Source organism: Prionailurus bengalensis, chromosome B2 (genome assembly GCF_016509475.1).
Source record: "Prionailurus bengalensis isolate Pbe53 chromosome B2, Fcat_Pben_1.1_paternal_pri, whole genome shotgun sequence".
Lineage (NCBI taxonomy): Eukaryota > Metazoa > Chordata > Mammalia > Carnivora > Felidae > Prionailurus > Prionailurus bengalensis.
Genome location: NC_057349.1, coordinates 3832275 through 3851339, shown reverse-complemented (window position 1 = coordinate 3851339; position 19065 = coordinate 3832275). Strand labels below are relative to the sequence as shown.

General features: G+C 43.8%; 1 protein-coding gene across 2 annotated transcripts; it reads left to right on the top strand.

Annotated features, from left to right (window-relative positions):
* Positions 1-805: 805 nt before the first annotated feature.
* Positions 806-5960, top strand: LOC122490300 (histone H2B type 1-M). 2 transcript variants are annotated; one of them, XM_043592909.1, is made up of 2 exons: positions 806-1306; positions 5584-5960. In XM_043592909.1, exon 1 carries the CDS (start codon positions 917-919, stop codon positions 1295-1297), a length of 381 nt encoding a protein of 126 aa, XP_043448844.1. In that variant the 5' UTR covers positions 806-916; the 3' UTR covers positions 1298-1306; positions 5584-5960. The 2 variants fall into 2 exon arrangements, with proteins under 2 accessions (XP_043448844.1, XP_043448845.1); XM_043592910.1 differs by lacking the exon at positions 5584-5960 and adding an exon at positions 4076-4431.
* The last annotated feature ends 13105 nt before the right edge of the window (positions 5961-19065 follow it).

Sequence of the window (19065 nt, the reverse complement as noted above, 5' to 3'; positions counted from 1 at the left end):
TGTGGCACCGTGCGGACGCAGGGGGCGTGGCGGAGAGAGAGCACTGCAGCTGGGGGGCGCCCCTTACGCAAGGGACGCGGGTCCCAAGAGAGACGCCTAAGTGCACTGTGGGCGGTGAGAATTATTAGTAGGGGTTGGAAAGTCTGGGGACTATTTTTGGCACTAATTCCCCCTCCCCAACGTCCGATGGTTCGAAACGGCCCACACTCCACGCGAAGGCAGGAGTAATGGCGGGGGGGAGGGGATAGCTCAACTGCACGCTAACCCAGCCCTGTTTGGGGAACCCTGGTTGTGTTGTGTACGATTTGCCCACTTTGAAATTTGCACTTGACGAGCCAGTGCCATGCTTAGGTTAGGAAAATACTTTAGCCACCGCGGCTTTTCTGCACCGTCTCCTGGTAGAAAACCAAGACACGAAGGCCAAGTCCAAGGGTTCCCTAGCCAAGCATACTGCAGAAACCCAGGTTCCTTCCAGCTCCAGCATCTAGGACGTCAACACGCCACTAGGTGTCCATTATGCGAAACCCACCCCAACGCAAGCTGTACTAGCCAGCGAGAAGCCGTGCCCACATACCCACCCACAATTAGGATTTCTCCGGGAAGGTTTCACTTTAGATTAAAAAAAAAAAAAAAAAAACCAACAGCTAACGTCCTTGAAGGCGCACTTATACTAGCTTCCGGTAGCCTAGTCTAGACCTTCTGATTGGGTAAAAGAAAAGTAACGAAACAGCCAATGAAAAGCTAGACCTGCAAGTACCTTTTACATTCGCATTTCTGACAACACGCGAAAATTAATCCAATCGCAAATGATCTTACTAACCTCATTAGAATACCGCATCTATAAATAAACGTGACCTTGCCGCGGCTGATTATTCCCTTAGGTCTTAGCCACAGTGTCTTAGGTTTTATCGCCGCGATGCCTGAGCCCACCAAGTCCGCCCCGGCCCCGAAGAAGGGCTCGAAGAAGGCGGTGACCAAGGCCCAGAAGAAGGACGGCAAGAAGCGCAAGCGCAGCCGCAAGGAGAGCTACTCGGTGTACGTGTACAAGGTGCTGAAGCAGGTGCACCCCGACACCGGCATCTCGTCCAAGGCCATGGGCATCATGAACTCGTTCGTCAACGACATCTTCGAGCGCATCGCGGGCGAGGCGTCGCGCCTGGCGCATTACAACAAGCGCTCGACCATCACGTCCCGGGAGATCCAGACGGCCGTGCGCCTGCTGCTGCCCGGGGAGCTGGCCAAGCACGCCGTGTCCGAGGGCACCAAGGCCGTCACCAAGTACACCAGCTCCAAGTAGACTTGCCAAGTAAGCGCCCCCTTACCCAGCCCCAAAGGCTCTTTTCAGAGCCCCGCATGCTTTCGAGAAATGAGCTGTAATCTCCTCTTTTGGAAAGCTGTTTTCGGGTGTCTGATGATAAGTTTATATCTAGCTATGACTCCCACCAACTTTCAGTTACAGGTGCGTGGAAAGTGTTTGCAAGTTACCGGGTCAGTAACCATACCTACCGTAAATTACGTGCTCACGTCGAACGAAAATGGTTCTAAACAACTACTGTCCCTTCAATTTCACAAAAGTAGATAATCTGAAGTGAAAATCCCATTTGAGGACACAGCTCTCGACTCCCTGGGCTGGGCTGCAGATTGATGATGAGGCACTTGATACGGAAGGAGCTTACCCAGAGCACAAAGGAGCCTGCTCTGAAAACTTTGTTCTCCTCACCTTTTTTTTTTTCTTTTCCTTTTTAATGTATGGAGGTGATACTGAAAACAGCCGAAGGCCGTGGGAGCGTCCGGTAAATGTACGTGGGCTTTTCTGGTCGGCCTGCTTTGCAGCTGCTCCCATATCTGCTCTGAGCAGCCGGCCAGGGAGGGGGCCTCTCTGGGGGAGAAGGGTGGCAGAGTCTATACTGTATCCAAAAGTCGCAGCGGGACCGGAAGGGAACGTGTCCAGGCTCTGAGAGGCCTTCCAGTCCTGTCAGTTACTGTCACCTCTGTCCTAGAAGTCCTATTTCGCTTACAGTCTTTGGGAAGCATTCAGCTGTAAAGTCCTCTGGGCCACGAGACAGAGGTCCCCTACTCAGTCCCATCAGGTGTGTGACTGTGATGAGGTGATGGTCCCCCCCCCCCCCCCCCGGGGACCGAGGCCCCCTTCTCAGCACCCTGGCCGCTTCCCTGGCGTACCCTTGAGGTGAGGCCGGAGTGAAGGTTGGAAGGGAAGGAAAGCCTTTCAGGCAGGCAGCGGTTTCTGTTGCACAAGCTTCGCTGGCCTGAAGGGTTTCAGCTGCTGGGGAGTGAGGAAAATGTAGACTTTCTTTATTATTCGCCAAGAAACCTGATGAGAAATCTTTCCTGGTGACGCTGACACACCTGCCGGGTCACATCCTCAGGGTAGAAGGTGAGCTAGAAACGAGCACACACACAGACACACACACATGCACACAGACCCACACTCGCCATGGATTGATGGCAAGGAAGAGGGTGCCCCGAGCCTTGGTGCTGAGCAAGGTAGATTCTGCCACCGGCAATCTGGACTACTATCCATTGGTTTCTGGCATCAATATCACAGGGATTCAAACACCCAGGTTGAGAATTAATTTAGGGATCAAGCCCAAGCTGGCTTTGTGCCCCTGAGCACCTGGATAATGCAAACGCAAATCCTCTCTGGGGGAATCAGCTTCATTGTAGGCCTCAACAAATCCCCCATAGGACAGCTGGAAGAAAAGGAATGAGAGGCTTCATACAGGACATTAGCACATTATTCAACAAGACACTGTGACCCAGAATAAGAGCAGGGAAATAAACAGAGTAAAAGGAAATTGACAGATACAGATTTCAAGTGGCTCACTTTAATTTCTCTAAAAAGAAAAAAAAAGAATTTGAAATATGCCAAAGGACTAACATGCTAGTAAGATCCTTGACATATGTCAAAATTCCCCACTAAATTGTTACATGGCGATAGTTCACAGTATTTCTAATAAATTAGTTCATTCAAGAGATAGTTACTGAACGTCTTTGGGTCAGACACTGGCACGGGCACTAGAAATACAAAAAGAGACGACGTTGTCCCAGACCATCTGGAGCCCTCAGATTTGTAGAAGATCAAGAAAACTTACAGCTAATTGCTTCCTTTTTTTTTTTTTTTTTTAAATTCATTACAATCTAAAAAAGTGTTTATCACTCTTTGGAACTCTGCTGGCAGGGGAATAGACTTATACATGAACTACAAAGCTCATTAAATTAAGGTAAAATATTCATCTCAATATTTGAGTACTAAACAGAATCTAGAAATACCAACAGACATAGTGCAAAGTTCAAGTACACTCCCAATAAACCCCCCTCATGTCTGGCACCAACTGCAAAGTTGAAGGGTCTCCAAAACCATCCTCGGATTTGATCATTCACTAGATGACTCACAGAATCCACTAAACTTTATTGCACCCAAGGTTGGGGGGTATTAATTACATCAAAAGGATACAGATTACACATAAGCCAAGGTGAAAGGCGCATGGAGCACAGGCTTCCCAACTCAGAGCTTCTGGTAGGTCCTTTCCCAGTGGAGGCCGGGGGAGGGTTTATGTCTCCCTGCCGCACAACAATATTGGCACAACACAGACATTGCCAACCTAGGGGATTTGTCATATGAACATGGTTGACTGTCCACGTGGCTGAACTTTAGTCAGCAGGCCCTCTGGAGGTAGTCCACATGCCATATGACCCAAAGCCCCCAACATAAGTGGCATTATTACCCTATCCTGTGCAGCCCAGGGCTTCTAGGTAAACAAAGATCATCTTATCATGCAGGACATTCCATGAACCTAGAGATCCCCTCCCAGCAAAGGGCAAAGGCCACATCTCTCTTTGGATAAAATTGGTTCTTCACCATACACATCGTCATAAGAAAAACCATAGGTTTACCGTTTTGATTAGATGGCTATGACTGACCCTAACTTGAATTCTCCAACTATTTTCTTTTTTGATGGTTCTGTCAATGGTTTGGGTTTATTTAGATCAACTGTGGACCCAAAAGTTATAAGGAGATTTCTAATTGAAGGCAATGTTTTTGTACTTTATTCAGACGAACAACTTCAGCAGTCTCCTCCTTGACTTATACTCCCACTGCCCTCCACACCCTGGCGGCAGCAAAGAAGACTTAGGAGAGGTGGTGATCACGCTGGGGAAAGTTCAGAGTTCTTAACCTTCATTTTGGTGGCGTGGGCACACAGCGCTACATAGAAGAAAACGCTCCCTTTGCTTTACATGGACAGCGGCACTTGACTGACCTTTCAACAACCATGAAATTGCTACCGTGGAAAGGGAACAGGAATTGTAGAAAAGTGAAGGACTAACGTTTTCGAATTTTGTCTAAAAGTTTAACCGTGAATGTTAAGCTGCATTTCATAAATACAAAACAATAAAAGTATCACAGCCAAATGGTGGCTATTTTTTAGGAATAGGGAGAAGAAGAAAGGTGAGAGGGACTGAGAAAAAGAATGGAAGAAGCAAATGGCTACTGCGAAAGGGAGCGCCAGAGCCTGAAGACCAAGGGGAAGGCACAGAGGAAGATAGTTGGAGAAAGCCGAGGGAAAAGAGGGAGATGAAGAGCTAGACCTTGTTATGTGTTTGACCCTTCAGCTGGGAATAGAACATTTTACATACCTCAAATACGCCCCAGATTTCTTGGGTTTGGGGGTGAGTGGATGATTACAATGTTACCACATCTGAGAGACACTCTGACCAGCAAATGCACATGGCGCCCTTCAATCCGGCTCTAAACTTGCTCTGTTCGTTCTTCTTCATTACCCTTAGCATAACTGACATGAATTTGCATATTCTTGGTTTCCTCTTCCCATTCTCCAGGCTCTAAGCTCCATTGGGCAGAGTTAGTCCTTTTTGCTGCTGACTCCCCAATGCCTAAGGCTGTTCCAGACACACGGTAGGCTCTCAATTAGGATTTACAGCAATCATAACCGCTTAAAATACACATATAACAATAGGGATAGAGGATGAACTGAATTGTTGCAAATGTTTAGTAGACTTAGCGACTCAGTCTTTTTGGGTCTTACTTTCCACAACTATATAACAATAATAAAATGTTCTAATAAGTAGTGTTTTACTAAGGATTCAGTGAGGTAAATCTTATAAAAGTCTTAAAGTACTATGGACATTTATTAACACTTAACAATTGTCAGCAAGAACTATATTTTCCTTAGTTGCTGAATTAAAAGGACGATCAGAGTAGCCAATTTTTCGCAGGTCAAAAACTAAGAGACAAAATATGCTCTTTGAATGACTTGAATCCCGCCACAAGAAGTATATTTGGGGATTTGTAACGAAGATCATGTTGCTTAGGAATATCTCTTGATTAAGGATGGTTTGAGTCATTCTCTGCTCATGTGAAAATGACTAAAGGTAATATTGGAGTAGAGATACCTCATAGCGCATTATACGAACACGTGTGAAAAGAACTCTCTTCCCTATACAGATTCCTTATACAGATATCAGATATACACTGATATCAAATATCAGTGCTGATGGCAAAATGGCACCTAACACATAAACCCTTTTTTATTTCTTCAATTACAGGAGAAATATGAATGGAAAGAAGAAATGAATGTAAACACTAACTGAAAATGTGGATGAGCTCATAGAATTTATCAAGTATGAACGTCTGTTTTGCCTGAGAATGATTGATTAGTGTGCCTACCCTGCTCCAATCTAACCCATCCTGGTTTAGTGGACATGGATTCCGAAAGCATTATCTCAGTGTAAGAGCCTCAATAAAGGGCTTTAGTATTTTCATTTCACTTGTTTTAATTACAAAAACAGAATTTACTGCTGTTACAGGCCTACAGGGAATCATTATTTATAATGGACTATGTTTGCTGGAGAAGTCTAAATGAGGAGGGTAAAAAGTCTGTAAATGAGATGTTAAGATCAATAAAATTCGTGGAGAAATGGAATTCCGCATTCCTTGTTGACCCACATCATTCCCCGAGATCTCTCCTTTCTAGACACACATTTATTTTTTCACTTTATCTTCTGCTTCAAAGTCTGAGTGGGTAAGGCCTAAGCACTGTTTTGGCTCTAGTAACGATCTTGGAGGTAAGTAGCTTGATTTAGCTCAGCTGACATTAAAAAAAAATTTTTTTAATGTTTAGTTAGAGAGAGAGAGAGAGAGCGAGCGAGAGGGAGCACTAGCAGGGCGGGGGCAGAGAGCAGGAGACAAAATCCCAGGCTGGCTCCAGGCTCTGTGCTAGCTATCAGCACAGAGCCTGAGGGGGCTCGAACCCACAAACCACGAGATCATGACCTGAGCCTGAGTCCCATGGTGAACCGACTGAGCCACCCAGGCGCCCATCAGCTCACATTTATGAGGGCACCTCCAGCATCTGAATTAAGGGAAACACAATACTTCGAAGCAGTCTCAAACGTCCGCGTGCACCAAAATCACCTGAAGTATTTTTTAAAACGTAGATTGCGGGGCCCACCTCACAGATTCTGATTCACCAGATCTGTAGCAGGATCCCATTATTTGCGTCTCTATATTACCCAGGTGATGCTGATGCTGCTGGTCCAGGGAATCACACCTGGAGAACCGTGCTTTCAACTAGGAGAGGGGATTTCCTTGAAATACGAATACCAAACAGCAACACAAACCCGATCACATTCAGGTCTTAACTGAAACTGAAAAGTCCTAAAAACTGGCAGCCGCCCTCCTCCAACCTTCGCGACCCCGTGGCCCGGCAGGCCCCGCCTTCCCCCCCCCCCCCCCGGCCAGTGTCTTAGCCACGGCCCCCCGCCGGCTTCCTCATTGGTCCGTCCTGTCACGCCCCCACCCGCTGATTTCTCATTGGCCCTTCTTGCCACGCCCCCTCACGCCGGCTCCTTCCGTGGGCCGTCCTGCAACGCCCGTCCACACCGTCCTCCTATTGGGCCGTTTCCGCGGCAGCCGGTGGGCCCAACGAGCCTCACGTTGCGCCTGCGCCACGTTACGTGCTTCCGGCTCCTCGGGGCGGGGGAGGGGGGGGAACGCGCGTCATCTTGGCCCTTCCGGCCACCGACGCCAGGCTGCTTCCCGTGTCGCCCCTGCTGGGGCGCAAACCATGGCGACCCGGCCTCGCCGCGCGGCCGCTGGACGTTCGCCACAATCCAGCGGGCCGTCCGTAGATGAGAGCGCGGAACCGAGCGGTGCGCGGACCGAGCCGCGGGGCAGCAGCTTCCCTGGTCGGCCTCCTCTCCGGCGGTTTCCGAGCTGGCCCGGCCCCGCTGCCCAGTGGCCGAGGACACCCTCGCAGTGGCCGCGCAGGACGCCCGGCTTGCACAACCCCGATTTCCCGTCCTCATATTTGTAGGACACTTCCTTCGAGTATTTGAATGTTACATAGTTTCTTTTACGATATGCACACTAACCCATGTATTTAGAACTACTTTGTTTCCAAGCATGTGAGAGGCTTTTATTTTTACTATCTTAAAAAAAATACTCTTTAACTGCTCTATAGGTCGATGATGATAAAAGAGTGCAATATAGGGGCTCCTGGGGGCTCAGTTGGTTAAATGTCGGACTTTGGCTCAGTGTCCACCTCTGCGTTGACAGCGTGCAGCCTGGAACCTGCTTAGGATTCTGTCTCCCTCGCTCTCTGCCCCTCCCCCCCCCCCCAAAAAATAAACATTAAAAAAAATTTTTTTTTAAGTGCAGTATATATGAAACTGGTACCTATTTGTTCGGTACCTATTGTTACTATTCTGAAGCCAGGGTTGAAATTTTGAAATGAGTACCTTGAAATAAGTCAGATATTCTTTAGACGTTAAACGCAGGAATCACAGATGAAGTTATGTTTATCGTGTTGTTCAAATCTTCTATGAGCATAAGCATCTTCCTTGCCTTTTATATGAATTTCGAAGAGTAGTATATCGAAAGCTTGCCCTACACTTGTAGACATGAAGTAACCTTGAATCTGGCCGTTGCTGCCATACATAGCGGCTGTTTCGTCGGGTACATCAAGGCCCTGAAGGTTACATTTTATCCGTGGATTTTTATTTTATCTTTATGAATTATAGCTCTTTCTCATCTCCCGAAGTTCTATTTCATTACTTTTAAAAATGGGCCTGGTTTTGAATATCCCTTGCTTCTTGCCTGTATTATTCCATTTTTATTTCTTCAGACTTTCAGCAAATATTTCATAGTCTCTGAATTTCCATATCGGAAATTCTCTGTCTGAGGGAGAGGAGGGGATCTCTTTTGTTTGGAAGCCTGACTCCTCATAGTGTGTTTTCCTTCTCAATTAGGTCACATTTATTATGAGTTTCTATTTAGACACCCCAAATTTCTGGGAGAGTTACTGGAACGTAATGTGTGTTCAATAAATAGTGGGTGAATAGTTAGTTGGTGATAGATAGATAGATAGATAGATAATAAATAATCTGTGTACCTACAGAATAGGGGTTAAAGAGGTTTCCTTCCTGAAGTGGTTTGTTTGCCTCCACAAGGCACTAGAGGGCGCAACGAACCCGCCGTTCTTTAATCTGGAACCTTTCACTGAAATAGACTCTAGGCTTTTGGTGAAATCCTGCTTGTAAATTTCCTCTACCCTTCTCCACAGCTCCACCTCTGAGACAAAACAGGTTTCGTCTTAGAAATCTTTGCTAGATTTTTTCCCCCCTCAAGCCTAAGCTTTCTCAAACGCTCTGGCTCTCGCTTACTAGGTGTCTCCAGTTCAGTTTAAGGGTCTAGAGTCCTTTTTATCCCCAAGAGGCTGACATTGACACAGTGCAGAATCTTAACGCTACTTGCCCCCAAGGGAACCCAGTCTGCCGTATTTATCAGTAGGGCTTCGGCCACTAGCTGTTTATTGTTCTGGGAGATTTGGGGAGTTTTCCTTGGCTTTTTGTGATCTAGGCCATGACATGCTAGAGTGTTTTGGCAGTTTCTCTACTCCTTAGCTTTTTTGCTTCAGGACGGCTTTCCAGAATATTTTGTTTTCCACACTGGAACTAAAATCGCTTGTAGTGTGTACCTCTCTATCCCCACTAATACTTTGAGCTTTAAAATTTGTTTAATGTTAATATTGCTACGCTTGTTTTCTCTTGATAAGCAGTTTCCAGGCATATTTCCCTTCATTCTTATTTTCCTTTATTATGATTTTTTAAAGCCATACATGATTTATTTTCAGACTCAGGAGCACTTTCTAATGCACATTTTGAATTACATACAGCTTCTTGGTTTAGGAAAAAAATCATTAACATCATAAAAAGATAAAATATTGAACATATTCCAGAACTCTAATGTTGGGGAGGAAGAATTCCTCTGTACTTCAAAGTCCTTGTAGCTGGACTAAGAATCAAATTGATATGGGACGGGTTAACAGTTGAAAGTCAGAATTAAAGGAGTACACACACAGAATTCACACACACGTGGGAATTTCAAAGACCGGCAAAATAAAGTATGTATGTCGTCCTGAACTAAGGAGAAAGGGGTAGGGGTGTGGGACTTCAGGGGGAGGGAAGGCAATTCACAGAGGGATCAGAAGAGCACGTGTTTAGTATTTACACGTTTGCCCTGCTTTGCAAATGGATCGCTCGGATAAAATTTACCTTTGTGAATCACCCTTATTCAAGGAAAGACCCCCCCCCCCCAACTTAGGTTCTTCTGTTTGGTTAAGGGAGGGACAAAAGTTTTCTTGAGCTGCTGGGTCTCAAGTGTCTTGAACTCAAAATGTGTCAAAATGGCATGAGCCGGGAGGGTGGGGTGGGAGGTACACGTCCTGAACCCCTTCACTTTCCCCAGCTGAAACTTCCTTGGGAGTTTCCCTTATTCAAGGTTGAGCTGGCTGGTAGTTTAATCTCCTTGATCTGGTCTCTTAGTCGTGACCACAGCCAAACTCATTTCAAGAGGCAGTGATCAAGGGGTATTCTCCAAGGTAGGCCCATGGTTCAAATACTCAGGTATTAAACAAGAAGCATTTCTATGGAAACAAAAGAAAAGCAATGGTTGATGATTGGATCTAATGTAAACCCAGTTTTGAGCTGGGATAACCAGCTGACAAGACTCCTATATGGCAGAGTTGAAGCCATCTTCAGACAGAGCGAGGGCAGGGACTGGCAATCCGATAGATCTTCCTAGATTGTAGTTCAGGGGTCTCTGGTGATCCTTTGAGGGGCCCATAGAGCAACTGCACACAGATTATCTACGCATGAGTTATTAGGGCAATTTCTTCACAAGTCATTTATACTTAGTTTGCAGGGCTTCGGGGGAAAAGGGGAAGTCTCAGCTCTCAAAGAATTCAAAGTCAGAAAGACGAAAGAAAAATCAAAATGTTAGCTTAGAGACTTGTGGCCAGGCGCTGGAGGACGCCAGAAGAAATCACGATCCAGTTCAGTTTATAACATATAGTATTAAAATCTAATATCTACAAAGATGTGTGATTGAAACGTATTTTCTCCGTATACTCACCCTCATTTTTTACCAAAGATAGCCATATTAACAGTATTTTGTTTGCAAAATAAGTCTAGTTTTAAGATATCTTGGCCCGATTATTTCCATAAGCACAGCAAGAAGTGTGGTTGACGGTATAGACTCTTGAAAACCTGCTTTGCTGGAACTTTTCATAAGGAATCTCGAGATCAAATTGGTAATAGCCTCTCAAGACCAGAAGCCAAGCCAAATGCTTGCCCTCAGACTTTGCCCGCGATACCTGTACATCTGGGTGAATTCCTCTCTTCTTGAGGTCCCCCAGATATCCTGAGGTTCCTGTGCCTGCCAGAAAGTAACCTTCTCTACTCACCTAGTAAGGTAGCTTGGAATTCTGTAAGCAAGGTATCACGGTGATATTTCCTGGCTTTATTGGCTCCATAAAGTCAGCCTTAGTTCCTCAAAGTTGTTGGGTCATAACTGAGTCTCTGCACACCTCTCTCAAATACGACAATCTAGTCAAAGACTCAGTAGTATGACCCTTGTTCCCAATTACGTCTTGTCATAAGGAGAAGACGTACTTATTGAACTTATATAAATAAATATATTGCCATCAAAATATAAGAATTCTCACTGAGACTTTCTGGATGGTTCAGATAGGGACAAGAGATAAAGCTTTCAATTTGTTCACAGAGGCATATTTTGTCAAATTGCTGAAGTCAGTGAGCTAAGGGAAGAGGTTTTCTTAATCTGGAAAACAAAGCAAAACATTTGTTAAAAGTCAGCAATATTTGAAAGACAAAGTCATACACAGCATAATTGTCTTCCTCAATTCGTCCGGTCCCATGTTATTCTTGTTTGCTTGAATCCAGTTTCTCCACTAGTCCTGGAAATTTTTACATAGTTCCGTTTTATGGTCTGAAGGTTACCAGAAACCCACAGAGTTTTTTCCATGAGGGTCACTACACACGAAGTACAGTTGAGGGAAACTCTATAGTGACATCTGAGTAAAAGTACAGCTGTATCTTAGAAAAGACTTAAAATGGTCGTGGTTAAGGATCTGATTTCAGTTTCATTACAAAGCAATTGACAAGGAAACTTCGTTATTTTTGGGGGACATAGAACACTTCAAGACCTCAGATTTCTAGGAGTTTCATATCATTTTAGGTGATGTATCTATATGAATACCCACTAACAAGGTTTATCGCTTCTTTCACAATGCCTCCCATGTAATTTCACATACTAAATAAGCCTAATTAGTTTAATTTCTCATCAAAAATGGTTTTTGAAATGTTACAGGGGCCCGCTAGAAAATTTCACTCAGATTATGGTCAAAAGACTTCATTTTAGAATATGATTCTGGGAAGTATGTCCAAAAAATAATAATAACAAAAGATGTGAATATTCAATCATGGATTGAATCATAAGGATCACAATCGTTGTGAAACGATCCATTTGTAACAAATATGTAACTATCCATTTAATTGTAACAGCAGTAAAAGATACCAGAGTCAAATTCAGATGGTTACATAGTTGTGAGTAAAATTTAGCTTTTTTAAATATTAACACTAGGTTTTCTTAAGTAATCAAAGACCTGATAAATATGGGAAATTATTCTGGCAAACAGAATCATTGTTTTTTTAGGCGGATAACTTAAAAGGTAAAAAAAACATTTGTTCACAATTTCTTATGAAGAGCAGAGCAATAGTTGAAGAAAATTTTGTACTTGTAGCAAAGAGAAAACAAAAACTTTGCACCCACCAGTGTGCATTTGATACTGAAACTTGTTTACTAATTTAAATTTGTCCTAATCTTAGCCAGTACTGACCACATACAAAGTTTCCTTCCAAAGAATCTTTCTCCATAAACCTACAACTTTCTCTATTTAACATTCCGATCTTGACTTGAATGTTCTGTCTTTAAGCAACCAGTCTTGTTTTAAGGCTTTCTTTTGTCTCAACAAATATGTCTTTTTATTACTCATACTTCTTACCAAAAGCACATATCTTACTTTCCTTGCATACAGAGCTGTCATTTCTAGCAGTCTTTATTACATTTATTAAAATGATTTATTACGATGATTAGTGCTTAGGGGCGACTGGGTGGCTCAGTCAGTTAAGCATCCGACTTTGGCTCAGCTCATAGGTTGAAGCCCCATATCACGCTCTGTGCTGACAGCTCAGAGCCTGGAGCCTGCCTCAGTTCTGGTGTCTCCCTCTTTCTCTGCTGGCACTTTGTCTGTCTCTCTCTCTCAAAAATAAACATCGAAAAAACCTTTTGAAAACGATTAATGCTTAGAAACCTTAATTCCTCTTGAAAACTAAGTAGGAAGCAATTGTGAACTGTTACACCACAACTCTTCATATTGGCCAATTTATGAATATGTGATATTATTTTTAGAAACATGGATTTTTTCCTAATATAATCTTTCAGTAAAGCATAAAATGTTTACTCGCAAACCTAAATTTATCTTTAGTTTCTCTGTGATAAGGCAAAAGTAGATAAACATGCTCAGTACTTAATATGTCATTATTTTGTTTTATTTGGAACAGAGCTAGATCATCAACAAACTTAACTTTTACCCATCATTTAACTTACAAAACTTTAAAAGGTTAGCTTTCCAAAGATTTTGGAAGTATTTAGTTTACCTATAAAGCTTTTTACTTATTTACATCTACATAAATTATGTGTTTTAACAATTATGCATAGACTACCCCGCAAAAACTTCATGAAGTAGGCATTCTGGTTTTTTTCTTCCTAACAAATTTTGCAACAGAAATGATGGCGGTTTGGGGTGATGATGCGGTCGTCCAGAGCCAACGGCCAAGAAAGAATTCTTGAAGATGTCTTTGGTGCAAAAAAGTGATTTTATTAAAGCATGGGGACAGGACCCATGGGCAGAAGGAGCTAAAGGGGGTTGTGACAGGTAACTCATCACATACCCTCAGGTTGGGAGGGGGTCAGGGATAGAGTAAGTCTCTAGGGTATTTTGGAAGCAAGGTTTCCAGGACCTTGAGGGGCTGGTGTTGTGAGGAAAACACCATTTATTTACCATTAAATAAAACCTCAGCCGTGAGACCCTTCAGATGTATATCAGGGGGCATAAGCTTGGAGTATAATTGCCATCATATATTTGGAGGTTAAAGATAAAGGAGGTTTGCAAAGGAATTTTTATGTGTTTCAGGAGACTTACAGGATCCTGGGGGGGGGGGGGGTCAAGATAATGTTAAGCCAAGACTTCCTTTTGCCCCCCAGCAAAGTGTCACCATCAAGGCGGCTGAGCTCCTAGAGGGAGGTCACTCTGCTGGTCTCAAGGACTTGTCACTCAGGGGTAGACAGTTAAGGAAATTTAATTTTTCATTTGGCTTAGTTTCCCATCACCATGGCAAGCACTTAAACCCCCTTCCATCTTGATGAGGGTGATATTAGGGCTCCAGGAAGTGGAGTCTATAGGTTTCCGGGGATTAGGCTGTGGATAAGATTGCCTTTTTCTTGCAGTTTACTAAGTAAGCTCTCCATAAACTGAAGGAGACTCCTGTCCTGCAGGACTGTGATCTCCACGAGTCAACCATCTGCTTTCTTTCCTTTCCCCTGTTCTTGGGTGGCCAGGAGTGTCCGAGGAATATCACACATGCCCCACCTGGTGGGGAGGGGTGGGGGGCATGCTGTGGGGGTGGACAGAGGGGAGCTGTTAGCCTGTACTTTGCCCTCAGCCCGCCCCACACCCCCTCATCAGAAATACCATGAACTTACTGGATTCAGTAAACACAAACAGGATAAAAATTTTATATTTTATGGTGATAACTCAAAAAGCACGTCTATTTTAATGAAGCCAACAAACTGCAATTAGCTTCAATACCAAATATCTTCCCAGATTCTGTGAATTTGAAAATCATTTGGATTATTTTCTACCTTTCTGAGTGTTAGAGTGCCCAATCTTTACAAGCGTGTGCCAGCTTCCAACCAACTAAATATTGTACATTTAGTTATATATAAAGCGTAAATAAATATAGTACATATTCATTGTAACAATACCATCCAGAAGTAGAGAAAATCTCTCACATTAAAACATACATGGACATATACACACATATCCTAATATTTGTGGAGAGGACATTATAGGCCCAATTATCTATATATCCAGCTATCGGTTTATTTTTTTGAAAAACTTTTCCCTAAAGTTTGCCTGGCAGAAAGATTGGCTCCTGGGTCCCAGAGAAGATGGGGGTAGAAATTTTACATTAAAAGGCAGAGACAGAGTTTTCTTCAAGGTGTATATTTGGAGCCCACCTGCCTGTTAAGGTAGTTGCTATAGTCTGGGCAAAAAAAGTCATAAATTTGCATTTTAAAAAGGCCTCTTCCCCATCCTCCCTTTTTCTTTCTTTTTTTTTTTTTTCCATTCAGTTTCAGGAGAGTGTGGGACGTGTTTACATTTCAAAGACATGATGAGATTTCTAATTTCAAGGGACATAGAAAGAGCGCAAAGAAATTTTTTTTCTAGAGTGTCAGGGTAACTGCTATTTAGAATTTACCCTCTTTTAAAACTACAGAACAATTTTCTTTCAATATCCTGATTTTTTTTTAATAGTAGCCACAAACATTTTCAAAGGAATATGCAAGATCTGAAAATTGATAAAGACAGGTGGGCTTTAACTTGTTTCTACAGTTGTGGTTGTGGTTGTGGTTTGGTAGAGATTTGTAAAATCAGGACACGTGACCCTAATCCCCCAAAGACTGGATTATAGCCGGAATATCAAGGGATGGCCCATCTTCTTAACTGAATTTGCTTCTTTATATCAGGGAGAATTGTAACTAAAATGGGAACCAAAAGATCTACACCTTTGTAAAGTCTATATGTAGCCGTTTAATCACCTTGTTTTTCTGGGCACACAATTTAAATTTGGTTTCTATTAGCCCCTGAGTATTGGCCTTTTGCAAATCATTTGCAGGAAGGCCTAGGAGACACGGTGATCATCTATTTCTTCAAGAAGGCAAAGTTGTGAATGGAGTCAAATAATCTTTCTAATTACTCTCTAAATTTGGTAGGATCTTTTTTTTTTTTAATTATTCTTTTTTTTTTTTTTCAACATTTATTTATTTTTGGGACAGAGAGAGACAGAGCATGAACGGGGGAGGGGCAGAGAGAGAGGGAGACACAGAATCGGAAACAGGCTCCAGGCTCTGAGCCATCAGCCCAGAGCCTGACGCGGGGCTCGAACTCCCGGACCGCGAGATCGTGACCTGGCTGAAGTCGGACACTTAACCGACTGCGCCACCCAGGCGCCCCTGGTAGGATCTTTTGAAAGGGGCTTTATAGTTTAAAAGCTCTGCTGTTGCCCAGGGGACACTTTTTTTTTTTCCCCCCCTGCAGGGGCGAGTAGGGAAGAGTGGATCTAGGCTACCACTGCCAAGGACATGGTGTAGCAATGCTGAGGCTTGACAGAGCCCCATTACAGAGCCTTGGAAAGTAAGAGCATGGGCACCACTACGGCCAGTCTCCGCTGCTTTTGTTAAACTCATTTCCAGGCTTTCAGTAATTACGTGAGCAACATCTATGCTCGGAACCAAGAGATTAGGCCAGTGATCTCTGTAAATCCTGCAGAGAAAGGGGAATTAGAAACAGGCAGATGCGGCCAAATTTTAAGAAGGAGAATTTGCAGTGGCTGTGGACATTTCCTTTTGTCTTGTGTCTAATTTCCGTTCTATTACCTCATCAAAGGAGTCACCAAGGTGAGCCGTTATAAGAACTCTGAGAGCTCTTTAAATATATTTTTCAACTACAGCCAATCTAAAGGATCCATTGTATGGCCATTGACAAGCAGGATCTATTAATAATGACTTAAAACAAAAAGCCTTTTAAGGGCTTACTCCAAGACACAACAGGTGTCCAAAGAGGGCACAGAGGATGCAGACTCCTGATCCAAAAGTTTAGTTCCTAATTACTCTAAGAAAGCAAAGGTGTTCAACGCACAGGCAGTGAGGACGGTATAGTGAAAAAGATGTCTCTGGTCTCCCATGAAAACATGATACACCTCCAGTCACAGACCCACGAATCAGTGATAAGTGGGTAGGCGCTTCTGGAATGGAACTTTCCAGCTCTAAGAAGTGGGGAAAGTTGAGATGACAAAGATTCCTACGGGCCAGAACTCTCATGACAAACACACCCGGGAGGTGGCACAGCCAGCCAGCCAGACAGGGAATCTAGGATCCCCAGTCTATTCAACTGGCCATCGACGTGCACCTGATAAATGTACCCTCCAATTGGTCGAGACCAAAGAGAATATTCTCATTGCTCAGAGGCCAAGCTCTTAAGACACAGACCAAAACAAAAGGAAAGTATTAACAGATCTAAGCCTTGGGTCTCATGGAGCCAAACTAATTCCTAAGAAGTATTTGCTGTGGGGTTGGGGACTGCGGGTTGTTTTACAGTGTACTTCCATACACAGGAGTTTTCTTTTTTTCTTTTTTCTTTTTTTTTTTTTTTGATGTTTATTTACTTATTTTTGAGAGAGAGAACTCAAAGTGGTAGAAGGCAGAGACAGAGAGAGAGAGAGAATCTCAAGTAGGCTGTGTGCCCTGTCAGCACAGAGCCAGATGCAGGGCTCTAACCCACGAGCCGTGAGATCATGACCTGAGCTGAAATCAAGAGTCAGATGCTTAACCGACCGAAATCCCGCAGACGCCCCCGCACAGAAGTTTTCTCGAGCTGGTGTACCTACTATCCATATAACCATTTCCAAGAGCAACTCACCTTACCGCGGGAGTTTTCTTGAGCCGGCCAGCCCTCTAACAGCTTCTAAGTGTTCAATCCATCCTCACCAATTCCGGGGTGAGGGCTTCCAAGAAGTCCCTTAGCAACGAATGACAAGGAACGTAAAAGACACAGACAAATGAAAACAAAGCCCATCTCTGGGAGGAAATGGATCGGTTACCAAAGGGTACCCGGCCAAATCAACCAAAGAGCCCTTTAGCCCAAAGAACTAGTTCCACAAATATTTTCTCCTGCTAATCTAAATGTCAACAGAAAGAAAAAGGACGCTCACCACTCTTGCTCCATCAGACTCCACAGACAGAGACTCCAAGAGGCTGACGTGGTAAGAAATGTGACCTTCCAGCTACATGTCAGACGACCCAAGGATCTCTAAGCTGCTGCAGTATCTAGGACAAACAGTGTCCAGTGAGTTAGAGTACCCTGTAGACTATGCCAGCCTTTGGGGAGCATGAATTTCTGTCTGTCCCTTCAAAGTTCCTTCTACACAAGTTGGCATGAAAAGATTTACAGGAGAAAAGCAAATTTAAGGTATACATACAGGGAATCCACAAATACATGGAAATTCCAAAGATAGGCTAAATGAGGTCAATAAATCATTCTCAACTAGGGGGCAGGGGGTAGGGGGTTGAGATTACAGAGGAAGGGAACGCACTTCATAAGGCAATGAGAACAGATGTTTGGTCATTAGATGTTTGCACTTTCATTCACATGGGATGGGGCTTCAGAGCTGACAACCAAGAAAGGATTCTTGAGATGTTTTTGGCGCAAAAAAAAGGTGACTTTATTAAAGCACAGAGACAGGACCCATGGACTGGGATTGTGAGTGCCTGGTTATACACTATGGAGTAGGAGGAGTGAAGGCAAAAGGGAGGCCTCCAGAAAGACTTGCATATGCTAAACAGGACTCCTAGTAGATGCCAGGGGCCTTGCTATTGCCAAGCTAGGGTTGTTTTCCCACTAGTAAGACCTTAACATTAGGACACTAGGGGGTTCCTGGAGAAACATTATACTCTATAATTGCCTCAAATATTTGTCAATGGGCTGCAGGTTATAAGGAAATTTAATGTTACCTGCCCTCTCCTTTAAAAAAATTTTTTTTAATGTTTATTTATTTTTGAAGGAGAGAGACAGACAGAGTGTGACTGGGGGAGGGGCAGAGAGAGAGAGACACAGAACATGAAGCAAGCTCCAGCTGAGCTGTCAGCACAGAGCCCCACGCGGGGCTCGAACTCACGAACCCCCGAGATCATGACATGAGCTGAAGTCAGCCACTTGACCCACTGAGCCACCCAGGGGATGCTACTGGCCCTTTCTTTCTTGCCTTTGTTCCCACATCACTATGGAGGGGACGGTGATGTTGGGGCTCCAGGAAACTGAATCTAAAGGTTTCTGGATATTAGATTATTGATAAGATTGCCCTTGTAATTTACCAAGATATTTGCAAACTGATGAAAATTCATATCCTGCAAGACTGATCTCTATCAGTTAACCATTTGTTTTCTTTCTGTTCATTTGTTATTAGGTAGCCAGGAGAGCCTGAGGAATATCACTCCTATCCTGTGGAGGGGGGCCTGTGCTACCTTGTGTTCTGCCCTCGGCTTGCCTCATGCTCCCTCATCAGATGGATCACTCAGAAAAATCTTATCTCTATTAATAACACTTATTTTGGGAAAGACTCTACTCCCAATTTAGATTTATCTGTATGGTTATGAGAGGGAGAAAAGTTTCTCTTGAACCTGCAGAGTCTCAAGCGTCTTCAGCTAAAAATAACCCACATGCCAGACAGGCACAGTAGAGGGGGGTGGCCAGGCCTAACCCGAAACACTATAAAATAATCAGCACTTCTTACACAAGATTGCTTCCCTGGCATTCCAAAACAAAAGAA